Below are 17,737 nucleotides of genomic sequence, written 5' to 3' on the forward strand. Positions count from 1 at the left end.
ATGTTCGGAGATGGAATGTTCTTTTTAATGTAGAGTTGCATCCATATCCTTCCATTAACCCCAACAGTCCACCATTGTCTTTTCCTGGACTGGACAATGGAGTTACTTGAAGCCAGTTTTGTGTAAACAACAGGTTCGAGAGGTGTCTCTACCTGCCTGACTGCTCCCTGCCCTACTGGGAGATAGAGCTGAAATTGCACCACAGTTTATGAGCACAGTTATATAAATTCATAAATTCATAACCATCATAGGTGCTAACTTCCCCTCTACCTGGTGGGTGCTCGATTCCCGCCACCCCCATCCGCCCCAGGCCCCGCCCCCACTCTACCCCATCCCCAAGTCCCTGCCCTGCCTCTTCCCCGCCTCTTTCTGTCCCCTCCCCCGAGTGCGCCCCATCCCTGTTCCTCCCACTCCCTCCCGGAGCCGACCTGCACACCGCAAACAGCTGTTTGTGTCAGGCAGGAGGCGCTGGGAGGGAAGGGGAGGAGTGATCAGCGGGGCCACCAGTGGGGGAGAGATACTGGGGGGCAAGGGAGAGAGGGTGGAGCTTTGCTGCTGGTGTGTGCTGAGCACCCACTAATTTTTCTCTGTGGGTGCTCCAGGGCTGGAGCACCCGCGGAGTCGGCACCTATGATAACCATGGTCTGTATACGTATCTCATTTGGTGGGTTTAAGCCTTTTGGTCTCCCCTTGCGGTGTCTGGATCCTGATTGTCACAGCCTTTTTCTTAGAGAAGACAAGGCCTGAGAGTTTGAGGACTGGTCTACACGTGAAAAGTTTCACCAGTAGGAGTGTAATTTTTTGTTGACGTTAGTACGCTGCTGAAAGCCCTAGTGAAGACGCATTTATACTGGTATAAGGTACTCTATGCTGCTACAGTTTATTTCACTTTGCAGAACCGGAATAAGTTGTACTAATATAAGCACTTTTATACAGATATAACTGCGTCTACACTGGGGTGGATGGGCCTGCATTCATTGTACTGGTATACTTAAAAGCAGCAAAACTTTTAAGTGTAGGTAAGGCATTACTTTTTCGTATTGTTTTGTTTTTATGAAAGCTTTGATTCAGGAGATCAATATTGCTGCTTGAGAGATGTATCAGTACACTGTGCCGCTACATGCAGTCCGATCTGAGCCCAGATTGACAGCAGTATAAAAGCAGCCTTAGTTTAAATGAGAAGCAGGCCCTTCATGTTAAACACTGACATTCTTTTAAGAGCTATGCACAGTACTGAAGCAAAATATAACCCAGTTTATAATCTCATATCAGTCTCATCTAGTGATAGTGTCATTTTATTAAGGTGTAGAAATGTGCCTGAAAGAAAACCCTGGAACCAGATCCAGATCCAAATTGTACAGCTTGATTGTATTGCTAATAAGATGGTCACTGCTAGACAAATGATAGGTTTAAGGTGGAAAGAGTGTTGTGCAGTGCTGGACATGACTGTGTCATTCACTGTGTATTACAGGGCGTTTCACACGACACTTGAATATTATTTCCATCAACGCTTTTGATGATGACATTTTAACCAAGATTTTCTCTTCAATTGTTGACTGGCATTTCAGCAAAGGATTTGAAGCTGTATTTACAAGGTAATGGTGATATGTTTCCCAAGACTATTTTACAGAGAACATATTGTCTCAAATCTTTCATTTGCGTGCCTCACAATTAAATTCACCTTTCTCTTCTTTTTATTTATTTATTTTTTAAGGCTTGGCAAGATGATGATCCAAGCTACAATGACTATTTATAAAATGGCTGTCGAGAATTTTCTTCCAACGCCTTCAAAATCCCATTACGTCTTTAATCTTCGTGATTTCTCCCGTGTTGTTAGAGGAGTGCTGCTGTGTCCACACACCCATTTACAAGTAGGCTGCTGTTTAACTGTGTTCATAAAAACGATAGTTAAAAAAAATAAAGTATTAAAGCTAAATTCTCTTCACTAACATGCACTGTAATTTTAATGGGTTTGCACGCATTTAACTGAGAGCAGGATTGGGCCTGAATATTTTGCTATGCATTTTCCTCCTCCCTCTTGATGAAGAAAAACATATTCAGATATTGTTATTATTATTATTATTTATTTATTTGCTTGTATTACAGTAACTGCTAGATCAGGGCCCTGAGGTGTTAGGCCCTGTAATATTCATAGTAGGAGACAGTTCCTGCCCCTGAACTTGCTACCTAAATAGACAAGACAAAAGAAGAAGGGAGAAAAGGATTATTATTCCCATTTTACAGATGAGGGAACCGATGCCACAAAGGGGTTGAATGGCTTGGCCCCCAAAAATGTATCTTGCTATTAACTGATGATGGAAGTTTCTATGTAATATAAAAAAGCCAAACAAAGCTATTAAGCAAGTTGGGGAACATTGTCATCCTTTTACACTGGATAAAAGGGCTGGAGTGGCATAAAGTGGCCATAAAAACCCTTGATTTATCCAGGGGAGAATTCTTCTGGTGCAGAAAATGAGGAAGGCAGCTGCAGGCTGTCCTCTGAGGATCTCTGTGCCAACTTTGATATAGTGGGCATGCAAGGGGCAAGCCTATTGGGGCAGGAGGGGTGTTTAAGGGGTGGGGACCTTTGTTAATGTTATTACAGGGGTGGGAGTTATGCATGTTAATCCTTATTCCTTGAGATGAGAGTGTACTCAGGATGAAGCTGCCTTCAGTGGGACCTGGATTTCACCCCCATTGTTTATCGCTATATGGAAGGATTGCTCCTAAGCACCCATGTCATGAGTCACATGTCCTTTGTTCATTGCCACTGATATTATTCTAGAATATGAAAAATCATCATAAAGTGCCCCAAAGATAAACACCCTTGATGTAACAATAGTTAAGTGCTTTATGAGCAGAGGTCAAGACTGTATTGGCAGGAAAGATATGACACAGTCATTATGTATTGAGGAAGCCAGCTGACCCATTTGCTTGCACTCTCACAACTCAAAGATTCCCATTGACTTCAGTGAGAGGTGGATCAGGCCTCAAATGGAGATCTGACTCCTTTGTTATGAAACAAGTCCTGCCCTTTAAATATTGATCTGTTCATTTATATCTGCTTTTACAGGATGGGGATAAGCTGATCAGACTTTGGATCCATGAAGTTTATCGAGTTTTCTATGACCGCTTAATTGACAGTGACGACAGGGAGATGTTCTTTAATATGGTAAAAGAAACAACATCAAATAACTTCAAGCAGAGCGTTGATAAGGTACGCTGGCTTATACACTGAGAATGGTTTGGACAGGTAGATGGGACTGACAGATTTACAAAACTAATTCAACATTTCAGATATACTGTAGCAATATTAGAAAAAAATTTGAACCGTCTCCATTGGTGCACCCACAATATTTGCGGGTGCATCTATTTGTATATTGTGCATTTGCAAATGCAAGTTAGGGGTCTCATCCTGCAAATTACTCTTTGCAGGTGGACTCCTGACTTCAGTGGGGCTCTCTCCAGGGGCAGGAGGTCACTTGGAATGAGTAACTGGCAGGATTTGGGCTGAGGTAGTTAGCCATGCTTTTATTTGATTTATGCGTATTTGGAAGGTTCCATACATGCTGTGGGTGTATTATTAGGCTTTTTGGAAACTTGGCCATATACTAGACAGTGAAATCAGAATACCCATATTTTGAGGTATGCATATCTGAAAAACACCATTTCAGCATACATTGTTTTGGTTTTTTTGGTCTAAAATAATACATTGGAACAGCTGGAAGATAGCATTTCCACAGCAGTAGGACCTACTACTATGTGGATATGGATGAGTATTTCTTTAGAGAAAAAACAGAATCTGAATTATCAGCTGAATCTTGTCTTTTGCATAGGTACTGAGTCATCTGTCGCCTACTGGCAAGATCACCGATAATAATATCCGCAGCCTCTTCTTTGGAGACTACTTTAAACCAGACAGTGATGTAAAAACCTATGATGAAATCACAGACTTAAAGCAACTGACAACCGTGATGGAATATTACCTTGACGAGTACAACACTATCAGCAAGGCACCAATGTCCTTGGTCATGTTTAAGTTTGCCATTGAGCATATCTCAAGGATATGCAGAGTACTGAAACAGGACAATGGTCATTTGCTTTTGGTGGGAATTGGTGGGAGTGGGCGGCAAAGTGCTACCAAGCTGGCCACCTTCATGAATGCTTTTGAGCTTTCTCAGATTGAAATCACAAAGTCCTATGGCAACAACGAATGGAAGGAGGATGTGAAACGAATCATGATGCAGACTGGCGTCAGTAACAAAAATGTGTCTTTTTTGTTCTGTGACAATCAAATAAAGGACGAATCATTTGTGGAGGATGTTAACATGCTTTTAAATACAGGTGATGTGCCTAATATCTTCGCAGCGGATGAGAAGGCTGACATTGTTGAGAAAATGCAGGCTGCAGCGAGGACGGAAGGCAGGAAAATTGAGGCTACTCCACTTGCTATGTACAACTTCTTTATTGAAAGAGTGAAGAAAAATTTACACATTGTCTTAGGTCTGTATATAACACACAATGTCTTATTGTAAACCTTTCTGCCTCTTAACTGTTGGTGGACTTAAGAACAATATGAATTCTTTCCAGCAATGAGTCCAATTGGAGATGCATTCCGGAATCGACTACGAATGTTCCCTTCATTGATAAACTGCTGCACCATTGACTGGTTCCAGACCTGGCCCACTGATGCTTTGGAAATGGTTGCAAACAAGTTTTTGGAGGATGTAGAACTCGAAGATGAAATTCGAAAAGCGTATGTGTTTATTTGTCAAGAGAGTTCTGAAGCTGATAACCACATCTCCAGCTGAAGCATCGTATTAGGATAACATCACAGCTGTGTGATACTTCAGCTGAAGATGTGGTTATCAGCTTCAGCTCAAAGTGTCAACATACCCTTAGTTACAAGAGTGCAACTCCATTGATGTTTTCACAGGGTGACATTGGCCCTGTAAGACTGGTCAGTTCACCCCTAGATGGGGCTTAAAAGAGGACACCTGGGCTCAAGAGCCAAGGAGAGATAGACCTAGTCAGTCAGAACTGCCTTAGAGTGCAGATGGATTCAGTCAGGAAAAGGGCAGGTGAGAGCTGCCTGAGGGGTCCCAGGGCTGGAGCACCCATGGGAAAAAAATAGTGGGTGCCCCCCCCGTAGCCCCGCCGGTCAGCTCCTCCCACTCCTCTCCCAGTACCTCCTGCCCGCCAGCGGGCCCCGCTCCCTCCCAGTGCCTCCTGCCCACTGCAGATCAGCTGTTCAGTGGCATGCAGGAGGAGCTGGGGGGAGGGGCGGAGCGAGGGCGGGCTGTGCTTGCGGGAGGGGGAAGAACAGGGTGGGAAGAGGCAGGGCGGGGGTGGGACGAGGGTGGGAAGAGACAGTGGTGGGGCTTGGGGGAAAGGGTGGAGTGGGCGTGGGGCCTGGGGCAAGCAGGGGTCGAGCACCCCTGGGAAAATTAGAAAATCTGCAGAGGGAGGAATTGCCTGGAAGCCAGCAGACATTGTTGAGCCAGAGAGCTGGGGCCAGAGAGTGCTGAGGGCTGGGGTGATATGTGCTTAGAGATGCCAGAGCAATACCTGAGCAGTAAGCATGATGGGAGACACTGAGATGAGGTGGGACGCTGATAGACTGTTGGGGACTCGGTTTGTTATGGTTTATACACACAGGGGTTTATTTTGTAACAAATTAATCCTGCAAGTGCTATTTATATTCAGAAAGACTGTTTAGACTATTTCTGGGAACTACTGAAGGGGAAACTGAGGCAGGCACATCAATGATGCCACTGCCTGATGCTGGTGGGTACCCTAGTTGGGAGCCACCCTAGGACAATAGTCAGTTTGGGTCTGTGTGGGTTTATGGCCCAATTTTTATTGGTGCTCAATACCTGAAGCTCCCTTTGACTTTAGTGTGAACTATGTATATTCAGTACCTCTGAAAATCCTCTCTGAGAAGAGAATTTAGCTCCGTATATTTTAAATAATGTGCTAAATTTTGCTCTCAGTAACACCAATATAATTTCATTGACTTCTGTGTAGTTATTTTGGATTTACATTGGAGTAACCAAGAGCAGACTTTGACTCCATTGTTTTAGATGCTAATAGAAATAAACAAACAGTTGGTAGGACACAAAATTGCCAGGATTAATATAAAGAGACATTTTCATTCATATTAACATGTAAGATTTTCCATAGGGTTGTGTCAATGTGCAAATATTTCCAAGAAAGTGTGAGAGATCTCTCTGTCAGCTATTACAGCATACTGCGAAGACACAACTATGTAACACCAACATCTTATCTGGAACTGATTCTCACCTTTAAGGCTCTACTAAATAGCAAGAGGCAAGAAGTTGACATGATGAGAAATCGTTATCTTGTGGGTCTGCAAAAACTTGAATTTGCATCTTCACAAGTAAGTTTAGACTGAAAACTTGAAGAATACTTTTTAACATGACATATGGTTAATTTAGCACGTAGCTTCTGCTAACGCTAATAAGAGTTGCAAGCTTAATTCTCTGTTCACTGTTGTGTTTATAATTTTCTTCTTAAAAGCCACCAGCAAATCTGAGATTCTTGCTTAGCTATTTTAAGAAACTGTGGCATGTAACTTCAGAGTAGATCTCCTAATGTAAGATTGAATGGAGTCAATGCTACTTAGCAAAGTTTTTCTAACATGTTTGGTTAAGTTCAAGTAACATTATTAGGGTTACCATACGTCCGTATTTTCCCAGACATGTCCGGCTTTTTGGTTCTTAAATCGCTGTCCAGGAGGAATTTTTAAACATCTAAAAACATCCAGGATTTTGCCATTATTATTTTTCCCCAAAGAAGAGTTGATCATTCAAGAAAGAGAGTGAATGCTGATCATTCGAGAAAGAAAATGAATGTTGATCACTCGAGAGAGTGCCCGCTTTTTCCCCCTAGCTCCCAATGCTTGCGCTGCAAAACAGCTGTTTCGCGTGGCTGGGAGGGGGGGGGGAACACGGTGCACCCAGGGGAGGTGGCGGGGCCAGGGCAGGGATTTGGGGAAGGGGTCCAACAGGGCAGGGAGGGGGCAGAATTGGGGTGGGGACTTTGGGGAAGGGGTGGAGTTGGGCCAGGGCAGGAGGGGCGTGAGCAAATACCCTCCCTCCCCCCCATGGAGCGTCCTCTTTTTTGAATGTTCAAATATGGTAACCCTAAACATTATAGTTTTCTCAGAGCCCCAGTTGAAGAATCTTTGGCAGCATAGTTTCTTCAAGAGCTTTCGTGACATTGGCTGTGCATGCCTGTGCCTATTCCTCCTTTCAAAAGGGGAAGAAGATGCAGGAAGGGAGTTACTGTTGCATGAATGAGCATTACCTTTTGAGGAGATTTGCACTAGGAAGTCCACCAAGCCCCCAACTCGACAGCTTCCCAGCTCTTCTCCCTGCTGCTCCTGGAACAGACCCTGGCAAAACAACGGGGCTTCCTACTTCTGTGCACTTCCCTAGTGGAGGAGAGCACCCCAAGAATCTGCTGCTATTCCAACTTCTGTATCCCTTGCCTGGTTTATGCTGGATTTCATTCTCATCCATGCATGTAAATGGAGGGGAGCATTGGGGTCCACTAGCTGACTATAGGGAAAGCAAAACTGATCAGTTTATTTTCAGTGTCCAGGCTGAGTGAATTGCAAAAAGTAAAGATATTACAAATATGAAAAACACATTAGATTTTAAAAATCTGCTTCAGTTTTAACAGGAGGAGATCTCAGTAAAATAGGCAAGAAGGCTACTTTTTAAAATGTGATTTGTATGCTGAGAGTCCTTTTTTAAATTGCATGTGTCGTAACATCTTTACCATTTTCTACCTATCACACTGAGACAGGAAATACACATGCAAATTACCAGGATTTCTCTCACGGGATATCATCACTAGGTTGCAGAAATGCAGAAGGAGCTGACTGCCCTTCAGCCTGAACTAATTCAAACCTCTGCAGAAACAGATAAAATGATGATCCAGATAGAAAAAGAAACGATCGAAGTAGATGCAAAGAAGGAGCTAGTATCTGCAGATGAAAAGGAGGCGAATGATGCTGCAGCTGTTTCCCAAGCTATTAAGGTAATTTACAAGGGCCTGTCCCTGTGAGATACTGCATCTGTCTCCAGTCAAAGTAAATGGGGGTTGAGGAGATAGATGCACAGTACTTTACAGGTGAGGCCCAAGTTCCTAACAATGCAATTAAAAAAACAAAAACACAAGAGATAATGATTGAGATGTTAATAATGTTAACAAATGTTATTCTGGCTGTATTTAGCAATGGCCAGATAATAATTCTACAGTGCTCCCAGAATTCCTTTTTCCAGTCCTGACTTCAACGTGCATCTTGCACACGTAATGCAAGGTGCATCTCAGATCTTCCTGAAAGAGAAAGTTAGTCCCCTTATGCAGCTGAGTAAAGAAAGAGATGGACCTAATTACATGGGCGGGGAGGGGGTATCTTTCTGGGATTGTTATTTATGTGGAATAAGCCCCAGTAAACAGGTTTTATATAGAGGTTTGTGGGGGAGGAAGAAATCTCTTCCCCAGAGCTTATAGTGCAGTTACTCTGAGGGTGCTATCTGCAGACAGGAGCCATAGCCTCTAAGCTGGAGCAGCAGGTTATGGTATGCCAGGCCCACCACTTTATGTGGGGTTTATGGTCTTATGATGTTTGTAGTTTGTGGACACATTACTATGCCATGTCACTCTGTCAGCCAATCCATAGCCCCACTCCCCACTCTGTGCTAGTGTTCCTAAGTTCTACAGCATGCAGGAGTAGCTTCTCAGACCTCCATTTCCCATGCACTGGGACTGCAGTAGCTCCAAAGCATTGGGGCCTTCTGCAGACCCTAGAATTTCACCCTTAGTCTCTTCACTATGTCTACACTGCAGTTAGACACCTGCAGCTGGCCCATGCCCACTGACTCAGGCTCACATGGCTTGCGGTATGAGGCAGTTTAATTGTGGTGTAGATATTTGGGATTGGGCTGCAACCTGAACTCTGGGACTTTCTGACCTCACAGGATCATAGAGCCCAGGCTCCAGCCTGAGCACGAACATCTACACTGCAATTAAACAGTCTCTTAGCCCAAGCCCAACAATCCCGAGTCAGCTTGGGCCAGATGTGGCTTTTTAATTGCGGTATAGACATACCCTTGGTGTAGCAGACAGGCCCACAAAAAATGTGGTCTTGTTACAGTGTTGCCCAGCAAGCCTAATGTTCTATTCACTCTAATGAATGTAGGAGAAAAGTGAGATGTGTGCTTTACAAGGATAAGATTAAGTCTTGGATACTAGTCGATGAGGTGTCCCAACATAGTATCCCACCATGCTGTTGGAAACTGTTTGTCCTGCGGCGGTTTGTGTGTGACGTTCTTGTATATAGGCCAGGAGTTGCAAGTCATTAATCCAGAACCCTGTATACATACTAATGGGGAATGAAAATATTATTATTATTTATATTGTGATAGTAACCCAGGAGGCTCAGTCATGGGCCACGAGCAAACATCCTCAAAGGGAATATCTCCATGACCAGATGTCGGTGGCACAAAGACCTCCATGAGAGATTGTGAGAATCTCCAGCACTGTCTCAACTGTTGCAGAAATGCAAAACATATACAACTGCTGGTACCTGGGATTATCTCTGAAGTTATTGCTATATGCTGCATTCTGCTGCAATAGTAACATGCACATGGTAAAAGCAATGAACTGCTCAGCACTCTTCTGAAGTCCCATGGATCTGTTACTCTTACCCCCTGCCCTGCCCCCATTTCTCAGCACCTGCAACAAGTCAGCAGAAGTATTTTGAAGATGTTTAAATGGTGAAATGGAGATATCCCTTGGGCCTTCAACTGTAAAAAGGAACATGGTGGTGAGATGCAGTTAAAATGACTGTGTAGAGAGTAATACACTAAACTGTCAGGATAGATTATTAAAATAGTTATCTCTGCTTGAAATGTACTGCTATGTACATTGTTCCTAGTTAATTATAACTGCAAATGGTTCACTAATGCCACATTCGCATCTCTCAGCTCATGTCAGTCAGTTTACAGCAGACTGTGCAACTCAAAGGATTAAAGAATTCTTTCAATGTATTTGCAGGAAGAGTGTGAAGGGGATCTTGCAGAGGCCATGCCAGCTCTAGAGGCTGCACTCTCTGCTCTCGATACCCTGAACCCCTCAGACATCTCGCTTGTCAAAGCCATGCAGAATCCACCAGGCCCTGTCAAGCTCGTTATGGAGAGTATCTGTGTAATGAAAGGAATGAAACCAGAGAGAAAACCTGATCCAAGTGGCAGCGGTAATAATACCATTGTGAAAGCTTAGGGACTGTTTGTGTCATCTGTGTCCGAGCTAAGACACAGTCACCTATTCTGCTTTACATTCACACCGAGCTAAGATTTGCAGATGCAGGAGGGATGCCTCAGAGAGCTCTGGTGCAGCATGCTGCACTATTGTACCTTACACCTGCATGCTCCCCTCCAGCACCACCTGCCAAACACTACCAAGCATGTAGGGGAGGTCAGAATCCAGACTGTGCCATACTCCTAGATAACCACTCCCCGTGGACCTGTGGAGCATCACTAGCCATGCTAGTCAGCCTTTTGCACATGGGGATTAATAGGATTAGTATTGGGTCACACATAAATATACTGGATGGAAGAGGGGAAGAGATGCCTTTTACCACCTTTTCGCCTACCTAGTGCACCCACAATTTATCCCTTAATAATTAGGAATTAATAGTTATAAATGTTGCTTTTATTATGTAAATTAGGAAGGAAATCCTCAGAATAGGATGTATTTAATAAAAGTCAACCACAAAAAATGTTTATAACCATTTGTTTCTCTCTCCCCTTTGCTTTTGGCAGATTAAAATTAAAATTATTGTATCGTTAATGTACATGCATACTAAATTTCAGTTCGACACAGATTAATGATGCTGTGTCCTTGTTTGAATTTTTATATGTAAGCATTTTTCTAAAATTTGTTAACTGCAGCTGTATGGCACAAACCTAAAGATAATTAGTATTAGTTTTTTCATATCTTTGTTTAAAGTATTTTAATTTTGAATACCTATGATTTAAGCCTGATTTGATTTATGTGCAATACAGGTAAAATGATAGAAGACTATTGGGGAATCTCTAGAAAGCTTCTAGGAGATCTGAAATTCCTTGAAAGCTTAAAGACATACGACAAGGATAATATTCCTCCTGCTGTAATGAAGAGGATCAGAGAGAGGTTTACTCAGCATCCAGATTTTCAGCCAGCTGTCATAAAAAATGTGTCATCAGCCTGTGAAGGCTTATGCAAATGGGTTAGAGCCATGGAGGTGTATGACCGTGTAGCTAAAGTGGTTGCTCCAAAACGTGAGCGTCTTAAGGAGGCGGAAGGTTTACTTGAAATTCAAATGAAAAAGCTAAATACAAAGCGTGCAGAACTTAAGGATGTAATGGACCGTCTCCAAGCTTTGAATGATGAGTTTGAAACCATGAATAACCGGAAGAAAGAATTAGAAAACAACATTGAAATCTGTTCACAAAAGTTGGTAAGGGCTGAAAAGCTGATTAGTGGACTTGGAGGTGAGAAAGATAGGTGGACAGAAGCTGCACGATTGTTGGGAATCCGATACACAGATCTTACTGGTGATGTTTTGTTATCTTCAGGAACAGTGGCTTATTTGGGAGCCTTTACTGTAGACTATCGCCTTGAATGCCAAAAGCAATGGCAGGTTCTATGCAGGGAGAAGCACATACCATGCTCCAATGATTTTAGTCTCAGTAATACTTTAGGGGATCCTGTCAAAATCCGTGCCTGGCAGATTGCTGGATTGCCAGTTGATTCATTTTCGATTGATAATGGTGTAATTGTTTCTAACTCAAGAAGATGGGCTTTAATGATTGATCCTCAAAGGCAAGCCAACAAGTGGATAAAAAATATGGAGAAAGCTAACAAGCTTTCAGTTATGAAACTCTCTGATACGAACTATGTGAGGACACTGGAAAATGCTATCCAGTTTGGAACACCAGTCTTGCTTGAAAATATTGGTGAAGAACTAGATGCTTTCATAGAGCCTATATTGCTAAAGCTAACATTCAAGCAACAGGGTGTGGAATACATGAGGTTAGGTGAAAATATAATTGAATACTCAAGAGACTTCAAGTTTTATATGACAACTCGCTTAAGGAATCCTCATTATTTTCCTGAAGTGGCTGTGAAAGTTTGTCTACTCAACTTCATGATTACACCACTAGGTCTTCAGGACCAACTTCTTGGAATTGTAGCTGCAAAGGAAAAGCCTGAGCTGGAAGAAAAGAAAAATAAACTGATCATAGAAAGTGCAGCCAATAAGAAACAGCTGAAGGAGATAGAAGATAAAATCCTTGAGGTTCTTTCCAAATCAGAAGGAAACATCTTAGAAGATGAAACAGCAATTAAGGTTTTGTCTTCATCCAAAGAGCTATCTGAAGAAATCTCAGAAAAGCAGGAAATTGCCTCTGTAACTGAAATGCAGATAGATGCTACTCGAATGGGTTACAAACCAGTAGCTGTTCATTCAGCAACTCTCTTCTTCTGCATTTCTGATCTGGCAAACATTGAACCTATGTACCAGTATTCATTAATTTGGTTCATTAACTTGTACATTCAATCCATTGCGAATAGCAAAAAGAGTGATGATCTAAAGGAGAGAATTGAGAATATAATTGAACATTTCACAGTAAGCATCTACAATAATGTCTGCCGTTCACTGTTTGAGAAGGATAAACTACTATTCTCCCTCCTCCTGACTATAGGAATAATGAAAGGAGAAGATAAAATAGATGATGAGGTTTGGCGGTTCCTATTGACAGGGGGTGTTGCTCTTGATAACCCTTACCTCAACCCAGCCCCAGAGTGGTTGACTGACAAATCATGGGCTGAGATAGTACGTGCATCTAGTCTAAAAAACCTTCATGGACTGATGGATCATGTAAGGGAGAATGTTTCAAAGTGGAAAATGATTTATGACTCTGCAAAGCCCCAGGAAGAGGTATTTCCCGATGTATGGAAGACTTTAGTAGGGCTAGATCGTATGATCATTCTAAGGTGTTTAAGACCTGATAAAATCATTCCAGCAATGCAGGATTTCATCACAGAAAATATGGGAAGAACCTATATAGAACCACCCACTTTTGACCTTGCGGGAAGTTACAATGATTCCAATTGCTGTGCACCTTTGATTTTTGTATTATCACCAGGTGCTGATCCTATGGCAGGTGAGGTTAAAAAAAAGATTTTAAACTGAAATCTTTGCATGATAAAATGTGGGCTCCTTCATTTAAACAGTCCTTTTATAGTACAATAAATTAATTGTAGTAGTAGTAGCTTCATATTTCAAACATTCTTACCCTTCCACACGTCCTTTATCTTGTAAAAACATACCAAAATAGGGGGAGAAACTGTGGGGGAAAATTATAATTATAATGGTGATGAAATGAATAAATTTCTGTTGGATATTCAGGGGTTTAACAAGATTTAGATTCCAGGCCAGATTCTCATTTATGCTAAGGCCCTTTTACACCACTCTTTAAATTGGGAGTAATTTACATCTAAAAAACAGCAACTGCCTGGAGACTCAGTCTCATATACCACCTGAAACTACTTTTGCTTTCTTTTTTTTTTAATTTATTAGAATCAAGGCCGGCTCAAGGCATCAGCGAACCAAGCAGGTGCCTGGGGCTGCAAATGTAAAGGGGTGGCAGGACATCAGGCTCTGGGGCAGCAATCTGCCCTCGGCGGTGGCGGCGGGAATTCGTCATCCGCTCCGTTACAATGCGTTTCACGCTTGGCGGCAATTTGGCGGCGAGGACGTGACTCTTCGGTCGCCGGTGGCAATTCGGCAGCCGCACCATCACTCCGCCTCCGTGTTCAGCGGCAAGTTGGGGTTTTTCTTTTGCTGCTTGGGGCGGCAAAAAGGCTGGAGCCGGCCCTGATTAGAATGCAGATTAACATTTGTACCTTTAATGGTGTTTCTCATTATAAAAATGACATATGCAACATGGATCTATTTGCTAAAAGATTTTGTGTGCATTGTATTTTCTATAATAGGTTTGTTAAAGTTTGCTGATGATCTTGGCATGGGAGGTACAAGCATTCAGACTATTTCACTTGGCCAGGGCCAGGGTCCAATAGCAGCAAAAATGATATGTCAGGCTATCATTGATGGAACTTGGGTAGTGTTACAAAACTGCCATCTTGCAACCAGCTGGATGCCTGCTTTGGAGAAAATCTGTGAAGAAATGATAGTGCCTGAGAATACCCATGAAAAATTCAGGTAGAAGCTTTAATATTCTTCCATTTTCTGTGGGATTACTTCCAATATAAATTAGGACTGCTAGTAAAACGGAATAAAAAGGTTACATGAATAATTATCACATTGGAATATTTAAGTATCATTGAGAAAATAGCAATATGTAAATCGAGACACCATCTTTTCTATGTAGATATTCAATTTATCTAATCCACATCTGTTTCTAAAAATATATTTAGATTGCAACTGACTCTTACATTAATAAAGTTTAAAACTGATGCAGTTCAAGACTGAGGATATTTAATCAAATATGTTTCTGTCTTTACCCTGTTCAGATTATGGTTAACCAGTTATCCATCAGAAAAGTTTCCTGTCAGTATTCTCCAGAATGGCATCAAAATGACCAATGAACCTCCTAAAGGGGTTAGAGCAAATCTCCTACGATCGTACCTCAATGACCCAGTGTCTGATCCTGCATTCTTTACCAGTTGCCAAAAACAAGAAATGTGGCAAAAATTGCTTTTTGGACTTTGCTTTTTCCATGCCCTGGTTCAAGAAAGGAAAAATTTTGGCCCATTGGGTAAGATTTGGATCATTTTGCAGATCTCCTAAAAAGCATTAGCAGTTTTGCAATATGTTATTTCACTCTTGCCTCCAGAACGCCAGCCAGAAGCATTACCTCCAGCATTGTGAGAAGAGGGTGCTCATGTTATCTGATGATGGCTGTGAATTTTTGTGTGTCAGCATTGCACAGAATATAGTGAAGCAACATTGAAAAGCTATTTTGAGGTTTTGGGCTTTATAAATACACACAGGTTTGACTCCTGAGGTTCTTATTGAGACAAAACTGCTATTGAAGTCACTGGGAGCTTGCAAAGTAAACCTAGAATGTATTTATGTTGTCATAAATTGCTGTGTTGTTATTAATTATTATTTTATTACATTTCTGCATAAAACAGTTGTTTATCTGTTTGTCAAAAACAACTCCTATTCAAGTTTTCATTTTAAATTATTTACCTTTTTTATTAATAGAAATTGAATTTTACTCATATTTTTTTTTATCGAGCAAAACTAGTGCACATGTTCATTTAGTGTAGCATTTGAATTTATTTAGCTGCAGCTAATTGGCCATACAAAGAAAATTCCCAAGCACATAACATATATAAGAATTTGATTTGTTTTTCATTTTTTTGTGAATAAGTCCTACATGACCAGCAAATATTGTGTGGAATTAAAAGTTGTTTTAAAAATATTTAGGGACAAACTCAGATGTCATATACTCCATTGACTTACATGGAGTTCTGCCCATTTACACCAAGTCTGAACTTGGCATGCACATTGTATGCTTAACACAGCATTGTTAACTTGTCATAAAAATTAATCATTCTATACATACAATCTACTCACCTACCTTATCATGCAGCTGATGATAAAAGACAAATATTTGACTTCTCTGTCAGAGAAAGATACCTATCCTAGATGACTAAGCGGGTACGGTTTTGCATGTTTGGTTTGATATATAGTAACATATGGACTATGTTTTATTCAGATCAGAATTATTCAAAATACATGACACAATGATCACCATTAAAAAGACAACATCTGCCAAGAGTTAACCTTACATGTTACCATTTCCCTGTACTTAGGATATAAAATAACTTCCATATCTTTGATACCACTATGTGATAAGTAGTAATTCTTGTTAAACATTATCTTTTTAGTAGCAACCACTGTACCTATTTAAATGCACAGCAGTTAGATTGGTAGAAGGAGGCTATTTGTTTATTGATAAACAGTCTAAGTTCAGTCAGTCACAAAGGTTAAAACACTGAAATCAGTCAGAATTCCTATGGTCTTGCTATCTAACTGATTTCAGATCAGCTAAAGCACTGTACAGTTGTTTCCTACATCTATTAGAATACAGCTTTTCAGTTGTGAGCAGTGTCAAAATGTCAGGACCTATAGGCACATCTTTAATTATTTGGAATGCAGTAAGTAAGTATATAATGTTGCACTGGGATAGAATATTGTTAAGGATAGCTATCTCCAACTTGGGTAGTAAACACTCAGGCAAATGCTTAAACTTCACTGAGTAGTGATCTAGTGGCAGGAGGCTGTTACTCTGTAATAACAACTTCATACCAATGTCATTACTTTCTAAGCACAGTTATCAGGACAATATACCGCTGAATCAGGTGTCTTTTTTTAATTGAACAGGTTGGAATATTCCATATGAATTCAATGAATCTGATCTTAGAATCAGTATGCGACAGATCCAGATGTTTCTGAATGAGTATGAAGAAATCCCATTTGAAGCTCTGACCTATCTAACAGGTATAGAAGTGGCACTCTGTAATGTACTGGTGGGTATTTGATAAAAATAACTTCAGGTGATGAATGATAACATCATAAATACAATGACGGTCCATGATACATGGGATAGATTCCACGTAGTTATTCTTTCTTGCCCCCCTCCATCCCCAGGCAAGAGGTATATACCCCCAGGCATAAGATTTGAATAACTAGATCATTGTTGTACTTTGCATAGCTAGAAAGGTTACTCGTGGTCCAGAAAAACTCCTGGGCTTTGTTTAATACTTGTCAAACAAAAGCATCAATGGCATCTCTATCACCTTGGCTGAGCAATACATCAGAGCATGACATATTCAGTGCTGGAGATTTGCCAGGGAATGTGATAATCCGCCTCACTTGTAAGGTATTGCGGATTGCCCTGTGCCTTGTAAATAGTTGATATATTTCCTGGTAGTCACAGTCACCTAGACATTGCTCATTCTTCAGCTAAAGGCCTGCTCATGGACACCTCCCCTCCCAACCTCCAAAACATGATTTCATGCTTCTTTGTAGTGAATAGAGAATTTAGTTACATGAAAAGTAATATTGGGATAGTAGTATGGAGAGAAGATATGAAAATAAACTTGTTTAATGTAACAGGTGTGACTGCTGGGCTATGTCCCCCCACTTTGTACCTAAGCTGTTATTTCCTCTTCCCTGGTATAAAAGTTTCTGTTCTCTTAGGACCAAATCTCTCTTCATTGCCTGCAGCTCCCACTGTTCTAATCTCTCCAGGTCCTTCTGCAGAGTGGTTCTTCTTCTTGCTTGTTTATGTCTCTACAGTTTTGTCATCGCGCAGACATATAGTCAGGGTTGAGTTTATACCAAAGACAGGAAGCAATTATACAGGTAGAGAAGTGCTTAGTTTTGGAGTTTAGCTGGACAGATAAAGCCTCTGGAAAATGGAAAGGCCAAACGAGCCCCAAAGACGGGGTTCAGTTAGCAGGAAGTATCACTGCTTGAAGCATGACATGATTCATCATTTGAGAGAAGGAGTTTCCCAGACCAGCTGGAAGTGTCCCCCACACCATTTATGGTCAAGAGATCACAGCATGAGCAACACTGGGTTAGATAGTTCCTGTCATGGTTTTCAGCTTACCAGAGAAATTC

General features: G+C 41.4%; 1 protein-coding gene across 3 annotated transcripts in view; it reads left to right on the plus strand.

Annotated features, from left to right (window-relative positions):
* The window catches only part of DNAH3 (dynein axonemal heavy chain 3), a 104,687-nt gene that overhangs the window by 74,763 nt on the left and 12,187 nt on the right, over positions 1-17,737 (plus strand). The window contains exons 45-56 of one of the 3 annotated variants that reach the window (XM_048867021.2): positions 1,472-1,595; positions 1,715-1,871; positions 3,074-3,217; positions 3,837-4,503; positions 4,591-4,756; positions 6,184-6,400; positions 7,885-8,067; positions 10,090-10,288; positions 11,100-13,241; positions 14,074-14,299; positions 14,611-14,855; positions 16,493-16,609. In XM_048867021.2, coding sequence (XP_048722978.1) covers positions 1,472-1,595; positions 1,715-1,871; positions 3,074-3,217; positions 3,837-4,503; positions 4,591-4,756; positions 6,184-6,400; positions 7,885-8,067; positions 10,090-10,288; positions 11,100-13,241; positions 14,074-14,299; positions 14,611-14,855; positions 16,493-16,609 — 4,587 coding nt within the window. Of the gene's footprint in view, positions 1-1,471; positions 1,596-1,714; positions 1,872-3,073; positions 3,218-3,836; positions 4,504-4,590; positions 4,757-6,183; positions 6,401-7,833; positions 8,068-10,089; positions 10,289-11,099; positions 13,242-14,073; positions 14,300-14,610; positions 14,856-16,492; positions 16,610-17,737 lie in introns of those variants that run through there. The other 2 variants (XM_075132719.1, XM_075132720.1) reach the window with 2 other exon arrangements.

Source organism: Caretta caretta, chromosome 10, assembly GCF_965140235.1.
Source record: "Caretta caretta isolate rCarCar2 chromosome 10, rCarCar1.hap1, whole genome shotgun sequence".
In the NCBI taxonomy this organism is placed as follows: domain Eukaryota; kingdom Metazoa; phylum Chordata; order Testudines; family Cheloniidae; genus Caretta; species Caretta caretta.